The 25322-nt window shown below is 39.5% G+C and overlaps 1 protein-coding gene across 1 annotated transcript in view; it reads left to right on the plus strand.

Annotated features, from left to right (window-relative positions):
- Positions 1-25322, plus strand: part of ascc3 (activating signal cointegrator 1 complex subunit 3) — a 169680-nt gene that overhangs the window by 53644 nt on the left and 90714 nt on the right. The window contains exons 9-10 of the mRNA XM_030394226.1: positions 12313-12516; positions 15156-15296. Of these exons, the coding sequence (XP_030250086.1) occupies positions 12313-12516; positions 15156-15296 (345 nt within the window). The remainder of the gene's footprint in view (positions 1-12312; positions 12517-15155; positions 15297-25322) is intronic.

The raw sequence follows: 25322 nt of genomic DNA on the forward strand, positions 1-25322 counted from the left end.
AGAAGCCTCAAGCCTTCTAGGCTTCTTTGAAGAATTCAGGGGTTCAGGACTTTTACAATCCTGTCTGATGGAGTGGCACCGTTCTCAAATGGCAAAACAGTACATGGCATTAAAAATGTACCTGTTTTCCGACAGCCACTGAAGGTGTGGTCATTGTATTTCTCTCACTCTGTAATAACATTAAACGTGTTTTACTTCATTAAATGTAAATGTACTTACTTTACTCTTATTGTATTGATGAGGTGTATTTAGTATAATTTTTGATTTTTTGGGGATTTTTTGATTGTTGTTAATTTTAGTTGCAGAAAAAGAGATACAGAGATTCAGATCAATCGCTTGAAAAAAAGTAAAATGATTCACTAATGAGCTGTTAGTAGCTTGCAGAATAATTAGCTAGAGCAACAGATTTTTTAGGAATTTTTAGTATTTTCCCAAGAAATTGTATCCACTGTCTAAAATAATCTCTGATCTACTAATTTAGTTGTTGTCTCAGGTCAGGTACAGGAAACCATCAGCTATAACCTGCAATACTGGTTCTTTCAAAACAATGTTTTGAGTATTTTGAAGCAGTGAAGAAATTACAGTATAATTTCATGGAGGAGCCTCCCATCCCAATGGTACAGAACATTTGCTTTTATTTTTCAGACACCTTAAGTACCTCCATACCAGTAAATACATGTTTGGCCTTTATATGGCTTTATTGATAGAACAGCTTAAGAGATGACAGGAAACAGAGAGAGAGGGAGAGTGACATGCAGAAAAGGGCCTCAGGCCGGGACTTGAGCCCGTGGCCGCTGCAGCGAGGACAAAGCCTCTGTACATGGGACGCCTCTCTACCAACTGAGCTAAATGGCGCCCAGAGTAAATGTCTGCATTTTTATAGCTTTTCCAGTCCAGCTGTACAATACACATTCACCCATTCACACACACATTCATACACTGATGACGGAGGCTGCCATGCAAGGCGCCAACTCAGTATCTTGCCCTAGGGGGGGAGCTGGGATTCGAACTGGTGACCTTCCGATCACTAGACGACCTGCTCTACCCACTGAACCACAGCCGCAGGAAAAAAGACAACCATTAATTAGGCCTGAACAACTAATTACTTTTATATTAAAACTCATTTGAGTGCAATTTTAATCAGAAGAGCCATGATTTTTACTATATTACATTATTAACAATATGTTGCAAGGCTGTGGGAAGTGAAAGTGTCGCCAGCAGATTTAATTAGCTTTTGCTAATTAAGGTGTTAATCACGGCAGTTGGCTGGAGTACAAGTTGATGCTTGGTTGTGGTATACCGTAGATTATATGCAGTTGCATGTTAATGTCTGTATTCTTCTGGCTCAGCCAAAGACAGTTTTTTTAGGATAATTAAACACTGAAAAGATTATTGTAGATTGGGAACTTTTACTGTCTTTCTCTCCATACATAATCTATGTGACAGAGTTGTAAAAATGTCCAAGATGAACCTCAAAGTATATCATATTGTCATTTTCAGCTTATCAAATTCAAGTTCTGAATAAAAATATCTGTAATTCAGGGCCGTGAAGCCCTTTGACCTGTCAGACTGCGGATCACGGAAGAATTCCTATATTGTCCGATGTTGCTTACAGATATAATATATAGAAAGTCTGCATTAAAATGTCTAAAAATGACTAGACCTTTGTTACATTTTTTTGTTGAGTTCTAAACTTAGATTATCCCGAATGTTTACAACAATCTTCAAACCAGAGAACTCCACAAATTATACATCTATGCGGTACACTTCGGTTGTGTGCATCTGTGTGGTTAAATTCAAGAAAATTCTCTATGAATTCAATGGCCTACTCACCGGAGACATCGGTTCCCTCTCTTCTTCTCCCCTCTCCTCTTTGTAACATTGCATCCCTTCGCTCCATCTGGCCCTCTACACAACACTTGGTAACCATGATTTGTTTTTGTCTGGATTTTAAGTTACATATACCGCTTTTCAACCAAAATTAGCTTACACAGGTTTTTTAAACGCAGATCAACCTGCTAAAAATAGCCTTGACCCCATTCAGACCCCTAAACAGTTGTAACAGAGAAGAAAACAATTGACCACATCCAAAATTCCTTCCTTATTTATGCGCCACTAGCGGATGTTGATAACGCATAATCACTTAGCATGGCAGAATTTAGCGCGTTCACCCTGGTCTTACATTTAGATCAAAGCTGAGCCAAGCAGAGCTGATAAAAACCATTGTCTACTGCAGAGTCAACTGACCGGGGTACAATTTGCACATAGCTTGCCAACTTTGCCACAGCTGTGAGTATAAGGAATGTTATATGCCAGGTTGATTGCCTGTGGTCTGTCTGTCTGCTGCAGTGCCTCATGGAAATGATATTTTCAGTGCACCTCTTCGTCTTCCACTCTTGACTTGTCCTCTCCAATCACAACACCTGTACAGCTTTGGTCTCTTCATACTGATGGCTAAGGAACAGATGTTCAACGCGTCCTTTCAGGCGCCTGAGTTCTTTGAATTAAACGGCTTTGGATTTAGTAATTACAATAAGTGTTCATATGTTTTCCACAGGCCCTCGCAGAAACCGCTGTTGAGTATGTTTTGAGGCGGTAAACTATACGCCTAACTATTTTTTAAATATATTTAAAACATTGCATAAGAAGAAAGAATACTCACTCAGTTGTCATCTTTCTTCTCTGCCCTGCTGGTCTTGGTTTTTATTTTCCAGTTCATCTGTAGGATCCTGAAGAAGGTATCTGGCTTACCTCTACACAAACCACAAGCGAACTTTCATGCAACGCGCATGCGCTGCTTCAGACTGTTTGTCAGCGACAGTATCCAACAAAACTGCAGTATCCTGCTTGAGTATCACAGTCAGCCAGAACACTGTAAAAAGTCTCCCTCTCTATGACCTCCTCTGCCCACATATAAAATGATGCTCTGCTGTTGAACACATGGACAATTTGCATACAAGCAAGACAGGAAATAAGTTTTGTGTTTGAGTGCCAGCTGACATGTCCCCCTTGTATGTAGTATTTCAATCTATCACTCTCACTGGATACCCAGAGGTGGACACTAGAAATCCAAATTAAATGGCCTTAAGTTCTTCCAGAAAAGGGCCTGATTTTACGGCGTCCCTCAGCGACACAGAGAACATTGTGGTGGCTCACTGGTGTGTCCCTCAGCATGAACTAAATTCCGAAATATAGAGATTAAGCATTAAGCAGCATTAAGGTTGCGGTCGCTTGTGTCTTTAACTCCAGTCATTGAATTTGAGATCTCTGCCATGTTTGTGGCTGCTGTTGCTTGCTATCTTACAGCTAAGGTACAACAAGATATTCTGGCTCTTTGCCTTGTGGTGAAATAAACCTTGCGCAAGTAACTTGAAAAAACACATGATCCAACAACGAAACTCACACAGTGTTTCCTCTAGGATTTTTTTCAGCAGCGGGGGCAGGCTCTCCGGGGAGCTGTGGCGGCGTAAACAAATGACACTTGACCGCAGATTTTACTTTTATGCCCAGCATAATCCCCCTTTTTACTGAATGGCTGGCATGGAAAATGGCTTTTTAAAGGCTGAATGATAAAATAAAAAATAATAACAAAAAATACAACAATAAAATAAAAAAATGTTTTATTTAATTTAAATTTAATTTAATTTAGGGTCCCAGCCTGATAGCCTGTGCTTCCCTTTAGGTTTTCTCCTCTACTCTCATCTCTCTCTCCTGCACCATCACTTTGCTCTCCTGCTCCTTCACTCGGCTCTCCCCCTGCTGTTCTCTTCTCTCCTTCACTTTGTTCCATGTTTCATAATGTTCATGGGACTGAGATGCAGAATGCGCTCTGCTGTGTTTATATGGGGTTTTGGGGCTCACAAGGCTCTCAGTGCCTCTCCAGCAGGTGCTTATGGATGAGGTGATGGATTACCTCACTCGTTGCTATCTCTATCCTACTCCCAGCTCTCCCTCTTTCTTCTTTGTGCCCTCTCCCCCTCTTCTTCTTCCTGCTGCTGCTGTTCTGTAGGGTAATGAATGGGCCTCCTGTTTGCTGCATCAGATCTCACTCTGTCAAGCTCCAGCATGCATTTGGTGCGGAGGGCTGGCGCTCAAGTGTGCGCTCGGCATGCACGTGAATCCATAGGACTGGCTGTAGGAATTACGCTGTGTGTGTGTGTGTGTGTGTGTGTGTGTGTGTGTGTGTGTTTGGCCAGGTCATTTCGTACTCTGCATGCAGACTTGGAGCAAGCTGATAAGCTGTTTGCAAAAACTGGCAATTAAAAGTTGATCAGGCTGTCAATTCAAATGGAATGAAATGGAACCAGAAAGTAATTAAAAGGATGGCATGAAAATGACAACAATTATATCTCTTAGCTTCCCATTACCGATACACAGAGGAATTTAATTAGTTTAGGAGCTCATATAGTGACTCATACAGTAAACACACAAAAACACAAAATAGCAACTACCGCAAAGACATTGTGGCTGTTTTCGTGTACACCCACAGGCTGGTCATCTTAGTTTCACCAGTAAACCTACAGACACGAAGGCCAATGGATATGGACAACTGTGGTGTCCAATTAGTGTGTTTTAAGTGGCTGGTGGATTGGTGGAAAATTCCCAGTCCTACCAGTTTGCCCATATGGCCGTAGGCTGTGTATCTGCTGTGTTAATGAGCTTGTCAGCTTCCATCCCACTCAGCGTTCGCCCAAGATGGGTTCATGGGCACCTTCTTATGCACACAGTATGTACTGTTGAAGATGACTGCTTACACCATATAGACAGGATACAGAGCTAAGTCAATCAGTCTGATGTCTGTGTTACAGAAACATGCACTCAGTCTTTTTCTGTTTGCTTCTCATCGCCTAAGAATTGTCATGGTCCTGCAACTGCTGTGTAGGAAGAGTCCTGCAGGTCTGTAGAGATTGGTTTGGCCGCTGACTCAAACAGCTGCTCTCATAAAAACATATATAACCCTACTTCTGAAAGGTTGAACATATATGTGTATGGTCATATATTAGCCAGCTGGGCTCTGCGGCGCTTTGGTTCCTTGTTTTAAAAGTGGCATAATTTCGGCTGAATGTAGCCAGGAACAATGATGATGACTGATTTGCAATAAAGCAGCAAGTTGGTTGTCATAACTGGTCCGTGTTTCAGTGACTTGTGGTGACTGGCCTCAGAGAACTGATTATAACAAAGCACCACTGGAGTCCTACACTTGAGTGCTGTATCTGGGGAAAAGAGAACAAATGAGCCTGTTGGCTCTGGATGTGTTTTCTTTGAATTTCCACTTGATAAAGTCTTCTCAACTCCTGTCAACTTAATTAACTTGGCGTCTTGCCTGGTGATGTCAATTTGACTTTCTAGCTCAAAGTCTGCCTGCTGTTTGTATGACTTAATGTGATCTTGACAAGGTCTAGTCACTGACTGATTGATCAGCTGGGTAATGTGGTGCAAATCTGGCTGTTAAACAGCATGAAAGCCGAAAATGTGATACTGATCATCAAGTTCTGCATCCACAGCTGAACGTGTTGGTAATGTCTGTTCAAATACCATTTTACAGGTGTGAGATATTTGCTGGTGTTTTCATACCTATAGTGAACTATTTGTTATCACAGTTATATATGTAACATTTTGTTTATGTCCTTAAAATGAAAGACCTTTTTGACATCCACAACAACAACAAAGTTTTAACTTGAAGGAAATCGTGTTCTAGGGGAGGCCGAGCGGTTAAGGCACAAACCTTGATACATAACATCCTGAGCAAACAATGTGGTCTAAAATAAATGATGATAGTAATGATGATGATAATAATAATGATAATAATTATAATATTAATAACAATATAGATAACTTATGTCAGGGGAAAAATAATGTTTGGCTACTTCTTCAGATCAGTTTTGATATTCTAGTACATATAAATGAATTCCCTGTTTATACAAATGTTTAACTCAGTATTGAAAATAATTAGCACCGCTTACATGTGTCATGTAGCGGGTGCACCTTGGGGCCATTAAAAAGCTCAACAGAATTAGCGCAAGCTCTTTTGATGAGCAAGGTTTCGGCAAAGCAGGATTGGTCCTATAAGTTAACAGCTGCGTAATGTTCAATCCAGCGCAGTAACTGCGTCCCCACAACACTGACATCACACCCTTGAGACAAGTTTTGGCAGGCACAGCTGGATATCCAATTGGAAGATGCGTGTGCATATATTAACATAACAATGAAGCCAGACAGGTTTTAAGGAGAGAATAAAAATGGACTGAAGACTTCCAAAGATCATTAAATTATGGCAAATTTCTATTTACTACATGTATGCTTTACCTCAAGGTGAATACTGGGGCAGGCATACATTTGCATGAATTAGCATGTTCAAGGAGTGTGGGGACACTGGCTTTCTGTAACAAAAAGACAAAGTCGATAAATCAAAATGAGGACCAGCCGCTCAAGTGATTGTTGTGCCTCTGTGGTCACCAAAGAGACACGGGAATGAGTGTGCAGAAGCCTCGCAAAACAGGCTGAAGCTCAGCGGTCCGTAATTCAAAAATGAATATTTATAAGAAGGAGCCCAGTGGACCTCCGCCTTGGGGGAAATAATTGAGTAGACAGGAGAAGACTGGGATCTCTATCCCTGTTCAGAGAGAGTAAAATAAGGTCTTGCAGTCATTTCTAAGAGAGTGTGCTTCAGTAACATCTACACTGAAACTTAACCTGTTTAGTCATATGAGGGTGGGAGTTAGTGGCAGCATGTAAATGGAGTTTTTTTAAGGACTTAATTTTGACCAGTTGTGGTGCACAAAGCACTCCGGAACACTTTTTACAACTGTTGTCTATAAACTCAGTTTGCTGCAATTAATTAGATTTTGTTTTTTGTTTAAATTTTTACACAGTGTCTCAACTTTTCTTGAATCAGAGTCAACATAAACAGTCATACATTGGGAGCAGGACATGTAATATGCAACTTTTCTCCCCTTATAATCCCTTATCACAAAAACTTTGTGAAACATTTGTGACAACATCCCACATTTAAATTTTCCCCTTAAGTGCACTGCCTGGACTCAGTTTTCACGAAAGTATTCATTATTTATGCTGGCCAGCGATTAAAATATTGAATTGCAATTAATCATGATTGTCCATAGTTAACTTGTGATTAATCGCAAATTAACAAATTAGCTGTTTCCTAAAGGGATCCTTTTGAAGTTTTTAATATTCTTAATAACGTGAGAGTGAACAAATATGCTTGTTTTATGCAAATATTTGTCTATTATCATTGCAACAATCCAAAACAATGAAAAATACTCTCCGGAATAACCTCAAAGATACTGTATGCTTAAAAAAATATGCTGAAATCATAACACTGTAAACTCAAGCCCAACAAGCAACAACAGATGGGGACACTGACCTGAATGTAACATACCTTAGTAATACTGAGTCAAAGTAGTGTCCAACTGTACACTGGTTAAGGTTAACTTAACAATGTTAATTGGTCTGTAAGCTGCAGCCACCCATTTAGCAATCACTGTTGAAAGTTTGTCTCATGTAGAATAGTCAAGGCGTCTCCGTTACAAACAATCAGCATGGTCTGCCTTTGGCAAGGGGGAGGAGGGCTCTCTGCATCAGCTGTGTTTGGCCAGCAAGTGGTATTTGAGACTGGACGTACTCCAGTGGTAACTCAGTTCACATCAACGGTAAATGCAAATAACTTTGTTCTTGTGGAGATAACCACCTGGCTGGGGCTTTGAAGCTGTACTTGCCATTCAAAAGGATCTTTTCTTTATCCCTTTCTGCCCAGCGAGGTTTTGTTCTGCTTGCCATCCATAATGTTACTGCTGCATCACTTCCTGATTTCCCAAACTACGGGTTGGGTCATAATGTGTGGTAGGGCTGCCCGATAAATCGAATTTTCATGGTCATCGTGATATGAACATGTGCGATAAACACATCGAAAAAGACTGCCTGACACGCGATGAATAAGAAAAATCATTTTGTTTACATGCCCCATGCATGCACTTTGAGCATGCCAACATTTAGCCTATCAGACGGAGCTCTAGATACAAGGGCCAATCAGATGAAGCCCCAGCTAGTTAGCTACCCTGACAAAATTAATCGGCATCAGTATGATGGCTGAGGGAAGAGAGAAAAGCGATGAAATGTGGTCGATGAAGACCTTGTGGTGAAAAGAAACAGCACTTCTGATATGGACTTATTTTGGCTTCAGAAGAGACGACGTGTTACAAACAGGTACTGTGTAAAACATGCCGAGCAGTTGTTGCAACTTCTAGAGGAAACACAACTTACCTCCATCACCACCTGCAATACAACCATAAAGACCTACACCACAGTTCAAAACTAACGAATCATCATTAGCCATCATTAACTGTACAGTTAATAAAATGCAAACTTCAATATTTGTTTATTTATCGCAAGTTATATCGTCATGGCAATATTGAACAGTTTTATCCCACATCACAGATCTCCTCAGGCCTAGGGCGTTAATCGCGGGTCCAAAAAATAAATGCTGTTTAAAGGAATTTGCATTAACGCGTTAATGTTGTGTTAACTTTGACTGCCCATACAAGATCGATTAACACCAGGCAGGACCCCAGATGCAGGCAGGACCCCAGATGCAGGCTGGGTTGGGCTCTTGATCGCTTTTGCAGGTTTCTCAAGCTAGAACATACCATAATGACCTTAACATGTTCCTCATTCCAAGCGCATTCCCTTCAAACCATTTTCAAGACATTTTGACTGCTGTGGCCTCAGAGGGCCCTTTTTAAAAAAGAAATTGTAATTTGTTGGCTTCATTGTCCGTGAGGACAAGTGAGCAGCTAAGACTGGACAACAGATGAATACCTTAGAAAGCAGTACAAATGCTGTTGTTATACTGGTTTATTTTGCTTCTGTATGAAAGCCTCATTTTTGCTTTGAGCTAACACACAGAAGTACACCAAACTTGTTCTCCTTAATGGAGATCAACATCTGTGAAGGGTAAACCATGAGAATGGCACAGTTGCACTATCTCCAGTCGTGGTGACGAACTGCAACTTAATGGTTAAAAGTTTGGAGCCCTGAAAATGAATTTAAAATACCTCAGAGTTGAATAATAACCTAAGCGCTGGGTTGAATAGCTGTTTAGACATAATTTATGAGCAGTTTTCATTTTGTGTCCTTTCGGATCATTTTTGGACAGAACTGGAAAGCTTTGAATGGCTGCAATCAACTTCTTGTCCATTTGCATTTGCCAGGTGGAATTGTTGGCTGAGTGTGGATATTAGATGCTCAGCCACAGCTCACATGCAAATGGAGCCAAGCCCATGTTGACCATACGCACATCAGTCAAGTTCAAGTGTTCTCTCTGTTTGAAATAACTTTGTGGTCTTGTTACTGGCACTTGATATGGCTTTTAATCATCAGTGTGTATGCAACACAGCCAAACTATCACATGTATACATCAGTGGCTGTAACAAACTGCTCATCAGAGGCCCCCTCACCCCCATACCACACCTAGCTGAAACCACCGCCACCCTTCACTCCTTCCTGCTTAAGTGGACTCTGATAAAGTTGCTCTTTGATGCATTAATAACCTCTTCCTCCCTACTGGGCTGCGGGGGCAAACTTCCGAACAGCACCACGCATATCCTTGCCTGACATGCACTCTTTAATTATTTCTTTCTATGAGTGTTGGAGCGAAACGAGGGGAAGAGGAAAGTGATGACATACTTCTAATGAATCCTTGAATAAATAATACTGCTGTCTAAGCTTAAGGCATCCTCAGCCAGCCTTTCTGGGAGAGAGGTAGAACGCAGAGAAAAAGTAAAAAGAATATAGATATTGAGGTACGAGGCACACCTGGAACAACAGTGACCTCTATTGTACGAGATTCCACCACAGCTAGTTTACATCATTGGCTTTATTCTCCTTAGGACAGAACCCAAAATAAACCAGGTGGTTCATAATGGTTTATGAAAGAAAATAGAAAGAATAGATGACAACCATTCAACAGAACCAACCAACCAAATGGCTTTATGTTAAATACTGAATAAATAATTAAAATTGTAAATAAGTATATATAATAAAATTATAAATATGCACAACACATTTCATTTTAGAGGTAGTATACTGAACTGAACATTGATTAAAGAAAATTACAAAAAAGGTAAATGTTGACGATGATTATGCTACTGTATTCTCTGAATTTTGCAAATTCTTGCAGGTAGTTGTTCAGTTCAGCTTCATTAGCCTCCTGATGTGGTTCGGACGTGCGACCAGATCACATATCATCTCTGAGCTGCTCCTCCCACCTTTCCCCTCCACTTTACGTACAGCTGAGGGACGGATGTTTGGCAGAGTGTACTTGGCATCCATGACAGTCATTAGCTTCTTGAAGCCCTGTTTTTAAACTGTGCTTATAGGCATCATATCTTTAGTGGTACGGTGCGTAATGACACTGGTTATGTGTTTGTATCGCTTCGGTTTCTTCTCATGTGGGGTAATGGCTGGAAAAGCAGCAGAGGGGAGGGGCCAGAAACATGCATCAACCACATGCATTTGTTTCTCTGCTGTGCGATTGGCTGTTGGTGTAGTGTTTTCTTGGTGTTTTCTCATTAAAACACATGCTGCTAGACAGATAGAGAGAAACAAAATGTTTTATGTAAGGTCCCCAACTATCTAACCCTAATTAATTTGTTTTACCTTTATATTTATATTAATGTTTTACTTATTTATGTATTCATAAGAAATAATTAAATAAGGAAGCCTATGCTGAATTATTAGATAATGCAGAGGGGGTGGGATTACATAAATGTACACCTTTTTCGACTCCTTTTTGCACATATAAGGAATTGTTTTGTATATGTACTACTCTTTTGTTGTTTATCACCCCTCAAAAAAAGAGACAACAGAGAAAGTACACATTTAAAATAAAGATTTCAATCAATCAACGCGACGTCATTAGGATGTTACCTGGTTATGTGAGATTATTCAGTCAATGAACTGTCCAGTATGATTATTTTTTTATTTTTTTAATCCTTTAAATATCCGTTTAAACAACATAAACACAAACGTGGATTTCAAAGCTGGTGTTCCTGTATTCTCCAACATTGAAGATAATTTAGTCTTATTGTAATGTGGTCTGTACAATTTTTTTGGATTGTCCATAGTGTGTTCCAGAAGGAAATGATTCAGCGGTGCAGCAGCTGGATGTGTTCACTCTCCTGCATGTGTACTTTGTCTCAGTGTATTTGTGCCTGTGTGTAGGTGTGTGGCTCCAACTGTCCTTCACAGTGGCCATTTCTCTACTTATCAGAGGCAGTGTTAGATTGAGGGCCATCACCCACACTCTGTTGCCATAGTGAAGGCAGATGGAGGGCAGCTTGAGTGACAGCTGATCCCACCACACACATTTTCTCCTCCTTCATGCTTCTTGATGCCCCACTTTCAGTGCAGTCACCTCTTACACTGTAGTTCAGCCACTGACACATGTAACTGATCACCTGTCTATATTTTATGTCAGCACATTGGCTGGAAGAGTCTGTACTACAGTTCTGTCAAAGAAAAAGCGACCACCAATCAGGAGAACTGCACTAAATGGTTGACACTTGCCAAAATCTGGTTGCCAAGGGCAACTGGGTGACCGGTTCTCTTGAGCTGTGTCACTGACTCTGACTATGACAGTGATTGCTACCACATTTTGTTGTAGTGGCCACAACTATCAACAGTATCCCATAGTTCACAGCTGAGTTTCAAATCGTCAGCAGTGTGTGTTTTAACAGTGCACTCTGTAGTTTTGGGCTGGAAAGTTGGCCAGACTCTCTTTGTTTTTATCACTGAATGAACTGAATAAACAAAGTGACCTTAAAGGACAACGCAATTTATACTGTTTTACTTTGTTTAAAAGGGGCGGACCCTGCCACCTGTCTAGCTTCAAACAGTGTTCTGGGACCTTATTTTCCTCTGAGAACAGCTTGTTATTCAGATTAAGTTTCTATTGTTACCTCATTAATATTGTAAATATTAAAATTCTCAGTTTGAATTTTATTTTTCAAAACTACATAGTGTCCCTTTAAGTACGAGATGAAATTCTTCATTCATTTACTATGATTTTACTGGAAGAACATTGCAATTACATTATTATGATAATCAGATCATGTGAGTAGAGACAATAAGATATGAGGAGGAACAGTAGTGTGCATTTTTATACAGTATTGAATGTATTCATTATGAATTTAAAAAGCTTGTAGTTTTAATCAAATTTCCTTGAAAGCAGATAATTTTCACCTGTATAATTACTGTAATCATGTGTTAACCCTTGTTCATCCTTTGTTTGCCCAGATCGGCCAGCTTGTGTTCAAAGGGATGAAGCGTCTGAACAGGATACAGTCCTTGGTGTATGAGACGGCCTACAACACCAATGAAAATCTTCTTATATGTGCTCCGACTGGCGCCGGCAAGACTAACATTGCCATGCTCACTGTCCTCCATGAGATCCGCCAGCATCTGCAGCCCGGTGGCGTCATCAAGAAGGATGAATTCAAGGTCTGACGCTTACACACATGCACAACGCACAAAGGGGGTCACCTAGTGCTGCTATGGTATACAGTTTAATGCAGGCTTATAACATATTACGGTAGTTTTTGCAGTAAGCCTACCTTCACTGACTGGAGCATGTCCGTCTCGCTGTCAAGCAAAGTCACAGTCAGGATTTCAAGTTCAGTTTCTGTATAATATCAAAGTTTGTCTGTAGTAACTGTTAAGTGTTTCCAGTGTTACTCCACAGGCCTCACGGAGATTAAGCATGCTCCTTGCAGAGACTCACACACCCCATGCAGAGATTGAGATCTGATGAGATCTGATTTTTGGAGATATGGAAGCTTGGATTTCAGGCAGCATTTACATTAAAGAGATTTCTGATTTAAAGTCAGTGAAAGCTGGCTTGACTTGATTATGATTCCTTCGAGCAGTTTGACTTTGTATCATGAGCTCCGTTTGTCATCTATATGTTCATTAATGCCAGTGAATAGCTGAAAACGTAAAATCATCATTATCGGGCAAATAATTATCAGACAATATAAATACCTTAATTGTTACAGTTACACTAGCTGTCAAGAAACAGTGAAAATTTGCTGCTGCAGCAGTAATAGGAGATATTCAGTACAGATGAGACTTTGAGAATAGATTACTGTGAAACTGTGACATTTTCTCATTTACTGGGACTCTTAATTGTTTTCTCACTCAATAATGCTTTGATTGATTTGTCACAGTGTTACAATATGACAGAGTTTGAAAGATGATTCATTATTTGTAAATCACTTTGGGTCATGATGTTAGTGTATCGTGTTGTTTAATGCGTTTAAATGGCCTGTAGGAGTGGTTTGAGATGTTTTGCTGTAAAAAGGAAGCTGAATGCATTTGCTGTTCTTAATATATCACGCAGCCTATACAGATTAGATATGTCACATGTTGTACTCTTTCATCATTATTATTTGTATCCTCATCTTGGCAACAAAATGATAAAGTAATGGTTTTGTTTGTCAAATTTGCAAAAGCTATGACCAGAACATGTGTCTTGTTCATATAGGCCAATCCCACTACCATACACCCTTTTAGCCAATTGACACAAACAGGTTTTTTGTGTTCATGTTTATGCACCTTTAGGCGTTTCCCACTGTCATTTCCACTTTTAGCTGGGCTTTTAGCTTTTGCAACACTACAGGATGAACCTTCATCAGTGGACAGCTACCTATATGGAAAAAATAGATTGTTAACATCCCAAACTGGAACCGCCAAACACCCACCAAATTATTGTAGTTCAAATACCTACCTGACTGCTATAGGAGCTTATCAGTATTACACTTAGATGTCTGAGACAGTTTAACACTGGCCCGTTGTAACCATCCCTAGTCTAAGAAAATTACATGATTTATCAGCACTGAGTAAGTTTCTTTTTTGTCAGTTCCAACAGAAATTTTGCAGGTGCACCAAATATTGTAGGTTTTCCTAATGTGGTTTATTTGAACTCTACCTTCCACATCTCATCAACACGTCCACTCGTCTCACCACAAACAGTATCAAAACCACAACAGAACACAGAATAGAAAAAAAAATCCCCAAACCATGAAAAGAAAGTTTGTGTTGTATACCATATTTTCTCAAGCTCATGAAAACTTATTTTCAAATGTCAATTTTATCTCTTTATTGAAAGTCAAAGCTGTAAAAAAACAACAAAACATCCCTGTAGTTGGTTTTATTGATTAGGACACTGCAAGTAATCAATTAGTAATCTGATCATCAGAACTGAGTGAATGTGGTTTCAGCATATTTTATTGACATCTACCTGTCAACAAAAGCAAACATCCCCACAATTGCCATCATAATGTGATTCAGTACTGCTATATCCGCATAGAAATTGTAATCTATTCCAACTCTGGTAAATGATTTTGTGTTGGTGTAGGACCTATAACACACACCCAGAGACTGAGTGAGATAACGACTGTCCTAACTGTGTTTGATGGACAGTTAGGTTTCATTGTTTGAGTGTCGTTTCAGAAGTTGTTGTCTTTTTATTTTATTTTATTTTTTTTTCAGATTTATAAATTCTTGATTTGGAAAACAGCAGATGAAAGTAGTCAAAATTAAATCCAGCAACAGTAGGGAAATAGAACCTTAGATATATGTTCTAAAAGTCTACTGGCAGCCTGGTCTAAAAATATTGGTACAAGTCTTCATAAACCAATAGTGTCAAATCCTACCTCACACTCAGATAAATAATTCATACATCCAAAAGGCTTTGTTGTCTTTCATGAAGGCTCAGACACGCATACATACACACACACAGTGTTACACAGTGCCAGTCAGTGACGGTAGACACTTTTCATACATCACCATTAAACTTTGCCCGTGCAAGTGGCTGGCATCATATTTATCAATAAATTGTGATTTGTGCTGGTTGCCAGGGAACAAATGATCCTGCCTGTGTTTGCTCATTTATCACCACAGTGTCCTTCCAGTCCCACTCTCCTGTACCCACCCCCATCTTCTACCTTCCCTACTCCACCCCTATCTGTTCTGTATCCTATTTATTTCTGTGTCCTCTCTCTCTCTCTCTCTCTCTCTCTCTCTCTCTCTCTCTCTCTCTCTCTCTCTCTCTCTCTCTCTCTCTCTCTCTCTCTCTGTAGATAGTGTATGTGGCTCCAATGAAGGCCTTGGCAGCTGAGATGACTAATTACTTCAGTAAGCGACTGGAGCCGCTGGGAATCACTGTTAAAGAACTCACTGGAGACATGCAGCTAACCAAAGGAGAGATCCTACGAACACAGGTACACAAACACATGCACACACATTTGCACACACACAAGTAAATGCACACGCACACACAAACACACATGCACACACCATGAGTTCTATGTTATGTCTCCCAAAAAATAGTTGAAACTAAAGGTCTCTCCTCCAGGCTCCCTCTGCTACATGTGCACAGTGTATTCTCTAGCACCCCCAAGTGGAATGGATTGTGCCATTTCATCATTTATTCTGCAAATTACATCAGGCAAAAATCTGCAATTTGGTAATGAATACGCATAAAATACATAACCGTCTCATAACTAAAAAATTGCATTTGTGCCCCTATGTTAAACTCCTTATCAGCGCTAGGTGGATTGGGTAATCTTTTGTCATTTGACAACCCACAAACCTGCAATAATTGAGGTGTTTTGCGCTGCAGTAATTAGAATTATCAGGAACTGAAGTCAGTTGACAAGATGAATGAAAGAAACAAATCTTCACAAGTAAGAATCTGAGAAAGAGGATTTTTTTTTGCTTTATTTAAATACTTGACTGATACAGGGGCAGGTTAGTTTTCTGTTGATTGACAATCTGCTAATTTTTTCAGCACCAATATACAGCGATGCAGATAAAGTGAGAAAGCCCACTTGGCTGCCAGGGCAGGCGGTCTTTATTAGGTGGTAGAGATATGCCTGATCCTGTAGTGTCAGCAGCTTTTTCATATGTTGCACTTCCTTTGATAGATGTGGTCAGCTCACTTAAGTGCATGTCAAGCTGGGCGGTGAACTTCTATCAAGGGAAACAAAAATATATAAATATTTAGAGTCCAAAATTGGCACCCATTGCTTGTCAAATGTGAGTAAAAATCTACATTTGGAAATAGAATAAATGTGGTCAAAACCACTGGCAGGTTATTGAAATAGTCATACTTTACTACAAACTCTTATCACTAGAAAACATACAGTAAGTTGATTTGTTATGCATCGACTCTGCACTCTCGTCGGCCATGCAATGTCTGTCCTTCAGTATTTGTATCACAATTCTTTGACAGACCCTTGCTCTCCATCATTGCTAGGGTTATGATTATTTTATGTAGCTAGCTACTTGTACCACTGGTACTACAATGGATACGTTTTTGCTATGCGCTAATCGTAAACAGAGTCTGCCAGTAAGTGATAGCACATTGAAGTGGCTCCAACCAATCAGCATCAAATAAGGATCGACTGGCAGTTACAGGTGTGGTTTAGGTGTGACGACTAGCAAGTGGTTAACAGAGATCCTTCTTTTGTATCAGTTATATAAGACCTGAATGTTTGACTGGCCGTTGACAGATTGACCAGAGAGTTGATCTTGGACCCTGGAACCTCTGGTATCCTGAAGGACTGGAAATACAATCATATGTAGCCTGGTGCACTGTGACTTAAATAAGACAGTAGCCATAGTAGCATGCACCTGCAATATCAAAAGTAGTTGTGGCTGACAGTTTGTGGCTAATAGCTGATACCAGGCTCAAATCTGCTGTGCTAATGTTCTTATAAACAACTAACACAGTATAGGGATAAACTTTCCTGAAGTACAGAATACTTCCACTAACATCTGAACAAATGAATACACATTATAGAATATAATGTTGCTGTTTACCTAGTCAAAATAAGCTGAAATGCAACATCACACATTAAAGACTTAATTTAATGAGTCAGTAGATCGGTCATACTGTCATCAGGCAAATTACATTAGCCACGCTGATATATCAGGATCTGTCTGATTTAGATCATGTGACTGAAAAGATGTGTCCTGTGGCACTACATTCCCTCAACCGTACAACATCTATAACATCTATAGCTATGCACAAGCTCAGCAGTGACTGCTGTGCATTGTATTACACCGCAGATCCGCTGTTTGTGTTGGAGTTTCAGCGGCTGTTTGGCGACAATGAAAAGGACCAAAAAATGTTCGAAACATAGCGTACACTTAGCAGTACGATGGTCTGCTTTCTACACAAGGGAGAGCTGACAGTCATCTACTGCAGGTGATACACCGAATAGAGATAAGTGCCGCATACAAGCTCACATCAAAAGACCTCACAACACATCAGCCACCATGCTCAGGTTAAGTTGCAGACACACTGTTTCTCTGGTTTGTGTTTTCTCTAGCTGACCACAGCAGCTACTTATCTGTCTGTGATGTTCTGCTCTAGTCTCCTGTGTGATAGGACCCACGGAGTGGCTGTCCAGATGCTAATGATAATCCAGAGACGGGGACAACTTCTTTTACTGACAAATACTCTGTGTCACCCAGCCAGGGTCTTCAGTCAAATACTTCTGTAGTGACTTAAACAGCCTCTTTATAGTTTGTTTGTGTCTGCAGTTGATAATTCACGAGACAATCTCAAGTGTTTCACTGTAGATTACTGAACAAGATTGTTCACTAGAGTGAGTCGTCAGCTGCCCCATGAAACCTTTGTTCTCTATTTCTTTCTGTGATTGTATCCTCACTTTTCATTTCTAAACAATGTGTGTATCCCCTGATGCCATGTGAATGTGGGTCCACATAATATCATGGATAGTGTGTAGATTAATTGATACTAATCACCAATAATTCACTCGTCATTAGGAAGCCTTTACACATATTAACTCTGTTATTGTTGCTGGAGTTTTGGAGTAAGCATTAACAAAAAATGAAGTTAGCTGTCATGTTTACAATGTTATTTAAGTAAATGAATCAGAGTGTGTTGTATACCCATTTCACACTGTAGAACAAGTCCAATAACATCACACGAACATCTGGCTTTTGTCTTTAATGTGAATTTGTTCAATCAGCAGTCATTCTTTTGTCAGATGACTCAGCAGTATCCATGAGTGTTTATCGGCTTCAGCTGTGATCAGCTGTGATGAACACTTCCACGTGTACGCACTAATTTTCACCCCCTGTCAGACGTGATGTTATGACGGGCGTTGAAGCTTGGAATGCTGCCTGTCGATACTTTTCAATCTATCTCCGTTCAAGCAGCGTTCACACGTTTTTCAATCGACTCTGATCTTTAAAGGGACTTGATTGAAAAAATATTTTAACAGGGGTGAGAAAGAGGTGAGATGGCAAGGTCTCTGTACAGCATACTCAGCATCAAAACTGGCAACTACTGTCCCAATGAGGTGCTAGATTTACAACCCCAACTTGACTTTTTTTTTTCCTTGGCATTTTTGATTCCTCAGTTTTGGTTGCTTAAAAATTTTGACAGACATAGTGAGCAGTACAGTTTTCGATCCATCCACTTTCAAAACACGCACACTAGGTTCATTCTCCAGTCATTGCCCTTGACCACGGCACTGGCTGAGATCTGAAGTTGGTCCCTGGGCATAACCAATGACCACTGCTCCCACGGGATTGGTTGTATGCAGACTGGTAGTTTAAATGAAGATTCTTCAGTCCTTCTTTCGTCCTCATTCTTATATTTTATTCTTTTTGTGTTGTTGATTTGTTGCCTGTTCCAGGTATGAAAGGTACCATCTTCTTAACCACCTGGGTCACAGGTGACGTTTTCAGACATCATTATTCACTGCACATGTCCCTCTGTTATCTTACAGTATGCATCGTCGAGTTGATAAGGGAAGTAGCTAGACAGTTTGACTTCTTCATTACACATCATTCCTCACTTCATGTTCAAGTAGTATCAATAAATAGTATTGTTAAACAAAATTGAATATTCACTCCTGATTAGAAAGGTGTATGAGAGTCTGTGGTGAGGCATATTTTAACATCAAAGGTTTGAGATGTGACAGGTGCTCATTTCTAAACTTGTCTAAGCACTTTTGTAAAAATCACACTCTCGTTTAGTTGTTGACACAATGTAATAACTGTGTCGTTTGACCTTTTACTGTATGTAAGCTCGTACTATCACAGCCCACAAGTTCCCCACGGTATTTTCAGTAGACCTGCTGGACTTGAGTGCCCCCTTTGATACTACCTTGAGTTTCTTTTGGATTTTTTTCAGGTGCTGCACACTTTGTCAAATTGATCAAGAGGTTTTTGTAATTTGCTCGTATTTAATCTCTTTGCATTTGTTTTATGAAGGTGCAGCGTGCTGAGCTCTCCACCAGGCTGACGTATTTTAACCTATTAAAAAAATCAGGACTGTTATGTAATTTTATTGATAATGATCCTCTCCGTCTTCTAAATAGGAATAACCAACCACTCTTTAACAATACGCTCTTTTTGTTAAGCGGTAAAAGTGATGAGAATAATTGTGTCAATGACAAAATTAGCCAATTATGTTCAGTCGTTGAGTTCAATTTGTCAGTCAATGAGATGTTTTATTTCAGAGCAATCAATGGCTTGTTCAAGTATTTAAGTACTGAGCAGCAGATGATGGAACGTGCAAGTTCAGCCTCAGATATTTTAGAGAGAAACCCCCACATGCAGGAGTTTCCCTCTCTGTTGTAGAAGGAGGATTGGTTCATTACAATGAGGCCAAAGAAAAGGGGATGAAAGCACTTTGAGCATATACTTGGTGAGGGATCCTGGCTCCTCCAGCTCAGAGGGAAATGGAGGTTGGTAGATCCAGCCTGAAAAACTGAACTATGAGACTGAGAAGCTTGAGAAAACATGCATATCTGTTAAATCCAAAGGAAGTGGATTTGAGAGATTGCCTTGCTTCGAGTTAAAGTTATAAGCCATGTGGGACTTAGGAATATAGAAAAGGTTTGGGTTTGGTGCGTGTAGGGGGTGGTGGTGGTGGCGGGAGGTTTATTCGTATGAAATGAGGCCAATGCCAGTTAATCTGCAGGTGTATTAAAGTTGCATTTCTATCAGTTCATGTGAAAAGAGTTTCACAAAGAGAATGATTAGTCAGATTCACTGCAGCTCTGCAGCATGTCACCATCTCTTCACTAAGTCTCATTCACTTTCGCTCTCTCAACCTTCCATTTAGTACATTTACACAGAGTGGTTGAGTGTGAAAGGCTGTCTTTTAACTTTTAACAGGCCAAAGTGATGCCACGCACTGTAATCTTGGTTGTCTTGTGTCTCTCCTCAAAGTCCTCAAGGCTTCTTTCATCGTGCCCTTTTGATGTGAATGGTAGAGTGGGGCTACTGGCACGACTTCAACCACTTGCAAAGTGTAGAAGGGAAAGCAGTCATGAAGGGTCCAAGCTCCAGCAATACTTGGGACATTCTTCTCTGTGTTAATTGGTGTATCATGCAACCGGCTTTAATGGTGCATACCACCACCTATTTTATCTGATTGTGTAGATGCTGAGCTTGTTAAGTCAAGTCATTTGGTTTTGTGTTATGGCATCTATTTATTGGCTAGAGTTTCACAGATATCCATCATTAGCCGATAATATAAATGTACCGCTGTTGGACTGATATTTATCCTGCATCCCTTGGTAGGCTTGACATATTTTGTACATCTGTAAAGATTCCAAGACGCATTGCAATGCAGACATGGAAGAATCTCCATTGATGAATTGACAGAATGTAATCGGATGTTGACAGCCCGCTCAAAATGAAAACATACTACTGTTGATTGTTTGGTTTCTAACCTGGGTTGGACAATAACGTTATAAAGTCACATTGCAACTTCGCTCTCTTGCTCTGAATTGTAGTTGAGAATAGACTTAATTTCTTTATTACTATACAGTATTATATTTATACATATATTACTATTTACTTACTTCTGAAAGCTGATATAGCAAAGGGACAAGCATTAACATACTGTATATGTAGGGATCATTGAGTTGTTTATGGCACATATCACACATACTCTGACAGAATGTCTCATGTTAAAACAATGTGTCACATGGGAAACTTTGCATAAACAAGAGGCTAGTCTTTGCTAGAGGCTAGGCTTTTCAGAAAAAGAGCCAAGATTTAGTATAAATGAGTTGATTGACCATCATTATTTCTTCTTCTTCTTTTTTTTTTTGAGCAGCCTAGTATTGTCTGTCAACCATGAAATAATTTTCCGTGTAAAAAATGTATTCTTTTAGTTTTCTCTTCCTCTTAAAACCCTCTGAATAGGAAAAAAGAGCAGTTCTCATTGCAATCACATGTTTTCTCATATTTAGCTAATTGTGACTGCTGTTTTCATGACTGAACATAAGGACACACACGCGCACACACACATGCGCAAACGAACATGCACGCATGCACACACACACACACACACAAGCGCACACACACACACACACACACACACACACACAAACACAAATACACAGTTGTACATGACAATGTTGTAGTGAGAGGGGTTTTGATTACAGTTTGCCTTGATAAGCCGTTAGTTGTTCACATATCGCAATCCAGTAAATGTCTTTCTCGAACGTCCCCAGTCCATCGTCCTCCCACCTACCTCTTCCTCCCACATCCTTCTTTCTCCATGGCTGCGATAGTTACCATGGAAACAGAAAAGGGTTTGGAGGGATGCTGCCATGCGGATGCCAGTGTGCGGGCGGGTGGCATCCTGGGACTTCCAGGCCCTCTTCCCTCTCTGTCCAGAGAGGAAATATCAGTTAATGACATCCAAGAAGGAGATGCCTGACAGCCAGACAGTTTTCTTGCAAAGGGAGGACGAGAGGAGTGTATCAAAATATCTTCGTAAAGTCGAGTCACATGCAGAGAAATAGAAATCACTGCCGATGTGTTTCAGCCAATTTTGCCCTCGTAACATTTTGCAAAAGGACACTAATGAAGAAAACTGTTGGTGACAGGAAGTTTACAGGCAAAACCCATGAAAAGCAACTCAAAAACAGTGATTTCAAGTCATTACTGAAATGTCAGGCTGTATTGAGTCATGGCACTTACTGCAAAGACCTAGAATATCCCTTTAATAGTATTTGATAATACTTCTATGTCATTATGTCGATCACTTGTCAAATAGACTCACAGCAACATGAGCTATTACTTATAAGTGCTGAAAGCTGGCGAGGTCCATCACGCCCTGTGGTTTACATGGCTGCGCACTTCTGTGACCCTACTACTGAGCACTCCCACCCACTACACTTCAATTAACACAGAAAGGATTCACAGCAATAAATAGAATATCACTTATCATTTTCTACAGATTCCTCTGACACTAAGAGTGTCACTAAGAGTCTATTTACATTTTTATACATTGTTTCATCTTAGTTAATGTCCATTTATTTGAAACATCTCAATAAAATGAATACATACATAACTCCTGCACTGTATTTTGTGTTCTTCAGTTGGACAGATATCAGGAATTATAGGTTATTGTGAGTTAATTTGTGAATCCCATCCCTATTGTTTAATGTGATTTAAGTATATCCAGAGTGCAAAAAAACTGCAGTGAATAATAATCCCAGTTCCTATAAGTACCTTAAGGAGCACTATGTAGTTTTGAGGAAGCAATGTTAATGTGAAGAGAAAGATTTTCATCGGCTGATTTTTTTCCGCCCAAACAAACTAAATGTCTTTGTTTTAATGACTTAATGAACTGAATCAACAAACTGACCTTAAAGTAAAACAGTGGCAGTGTGTTGTCCTTTGTTTATATATATATGTCTAGCTTTGAACTGTGTTCTGGGGCCTAATTTTCCTCTGAAAACAGCTTATTTATTCACATATAGAAAAAAAAAAAAAAGTGTATATATATATATATATATATAATATTGTGAATATTTGAATTTTGACTTTGAATTTCTTCTCCAAAACTACATAATGCCCCTTTTGATAATAACAACGTCAGTCCCTGAGGTTACAGTGGGCTAAGATACTAATCAGATTAATTTATGTGCACAAATGAAGTACAATTATTTGACAGCACAAATGTTTTGATTGATGAACACAAGTTGAGTAATCAGGGCATGAATGAATAATTCTTATGCACAAAGTAGGTTAGTCTACAGTGCAAAACAGTAAGTTGTCTGCATAAGTTATTGATAATGTGATCAGGAATTTGTAAGGTTGTGTAAATTGTAAAAAAGTTTTGCTGTGCTTTGCATGGTACAAATCTACCCCATTTGTTAATATTTAGTCTGCTAATATCACAGTTCTGCTGGCATGGTAAAGATTTATAATTAGTGTAGAGTGTATACCTCCCAAATAAGTATGACGAAACTGGAATTCATCAAATGTGCATACTGTATGTACTTTTACACATAATCTGCCTTGATAAATGGCACACCTTGAAATCCACCATCATAAGATTTCTAAGTAATCATATTGTCACAGGCCTTTCTGTAAGTGCTGCAGGAAATGTCACAGGTGTCTCCTCCATGCTGAGCATGTCTCTGACAAAGAATTAACAAGGGGAAAAACAGACATTCATCTACATACCTGCCAGGCAGTGGCAGTAATGTAAAAAATGTCTGACATAACTTTCTACATCCAACACATCAAAATAATGTGAAGGCGAACGATAAATCATCTATGTGCAGTTCCTGCCTGAAGCTAGGATTGTGTTCAAGAATCTAGTCTTTGAAGAACAAAATTGTACAAGCAGCCACTTGTTGATCTCAAAAAGAGCCAGTGTTTGTTTAAAACATCAGTAAATCAATCACTCATGTTAGAAATAGAGTTTAAAAAATGTAAATTTATTTTAAATTATCTTTAATTCATACAGTCTGCATTTGACTACTTGTATACTTCATGGACATACAATGTGAAGCCCAGAGCACCTACAGTTGCCCAGATTGTCAAGCCAACTTTGTCCTGACTTCTACTTATTTGGACTGATGAAGAATCTGCTCTGAGCCTCAGGCCTTGCCATAGGTCTTTAATCATCAAAGAAACCAAATTGGGATACACTGTACTGTGCAGCACAATTGTTTTCTTGAAGACATTTATATTTTGACAAATTTTACCATGCACCACAAGCTGAGTGCAACATAGAGGCTTATAATCTTAAAAACTTGGGCTTGAAGTCCCATTGCCTGTTAATGATGAATGGTCTATGAATGCACCATGAACAAAGTTTCCTCATCTTGCAGCTGCAGTAACACATGACATTAATGTTAATTTGACCAAAACAGACACACGGATATGATTGATTACTTATTTCGAGCAACTCTCACCTCTCTGGAGCTTGTTCTTTAACGCTAACAGAGGTAAGCAGTAGTGTTCAAAGTAGGAAGTCATTCCAAACTTTTTTCATGCCCCTGTCCTGATTTAATAAATACTTCCTGCTCTCTAGTTTATTTAAACGGATCCAGGTTTCCACCATGCTGGGTGCTCTTTAGTTTAGTGATGAATTAATGAATAGAGCAATTCTTACAAGCTATTATGTTTTGGGTTTTTTTGTGGAGGTACACGCTTATGGACCCATTCTCTGATTAAATTGCCATATTTAAGAAACATTTTCCTCTATGAAGTTTCTATTAGATTCTAAAAATGAGTGTATTTGGATGATTTAGATAATTTCAGCCCTGCTGTGATCTATTGATAAATAGCGCCATTCAGCCAAACAATGGAAGGCTTTCTCTACATCTCCTTGTGTGTATTTCTGAGCTAATTAAGAAAGCCCTTTGGCCTGTACTTCATTTGCCAGAGCCTCCATTTAGATTAACCAGTCGCTCCAATTAGGAGCAGGCGCTTCCTCTTCTGTGAGCGTGCCAGCCTCTAATGGCTGGATAGATTGATTTAAATGCAAAGTAGAGAGGATTTAATGAACTGCTTTTACAGAAAGAGTTTAATAGGAATTTGCACACCCACGGACAGGTTGCCAAACAGTTCACACACCATTAATTATGCATTGTTTTGTTTTTCTTGGGAAAAAAAGAGAATAAAATTGTACCGCAATTATAGGCACTGAGCAGCACGCAAAGACGGTGTCCGTTGACATTTAATACAGGTGAGATGTTTTGATACACTGTAATATAAACGAATGCCAGGATGAACAGAACTTATGATGATGTGTCTTATTACCCAAATGTGACAATTTGTCCTAACTTGTGGATGTAGTAGATCATAGAGGGACATTGACATACATGCGATAAACAGACTGTGGACTGCAAAATGAATGTAACTTAATGAACAAGATGTGAATAATGTTGTACGTCTGTTACATTGTGGTGTTATGATTAGGTGCTTCTATCTGCATTGTAATG

This window comes from Sparus aurata, chromosome 17, assembly GCF_900880675.1.
Source record: "Sparus aurata chromosome 17, fSpaAur1.1, whole genome shotgun sequence".
NCBI classification, from domain to species: domain Eukaryota; kingdom Metazoa; phylum Chordata; class Actinopteri; order Spariformes; family Sparidae; genus Sparus; species Sparus aurata.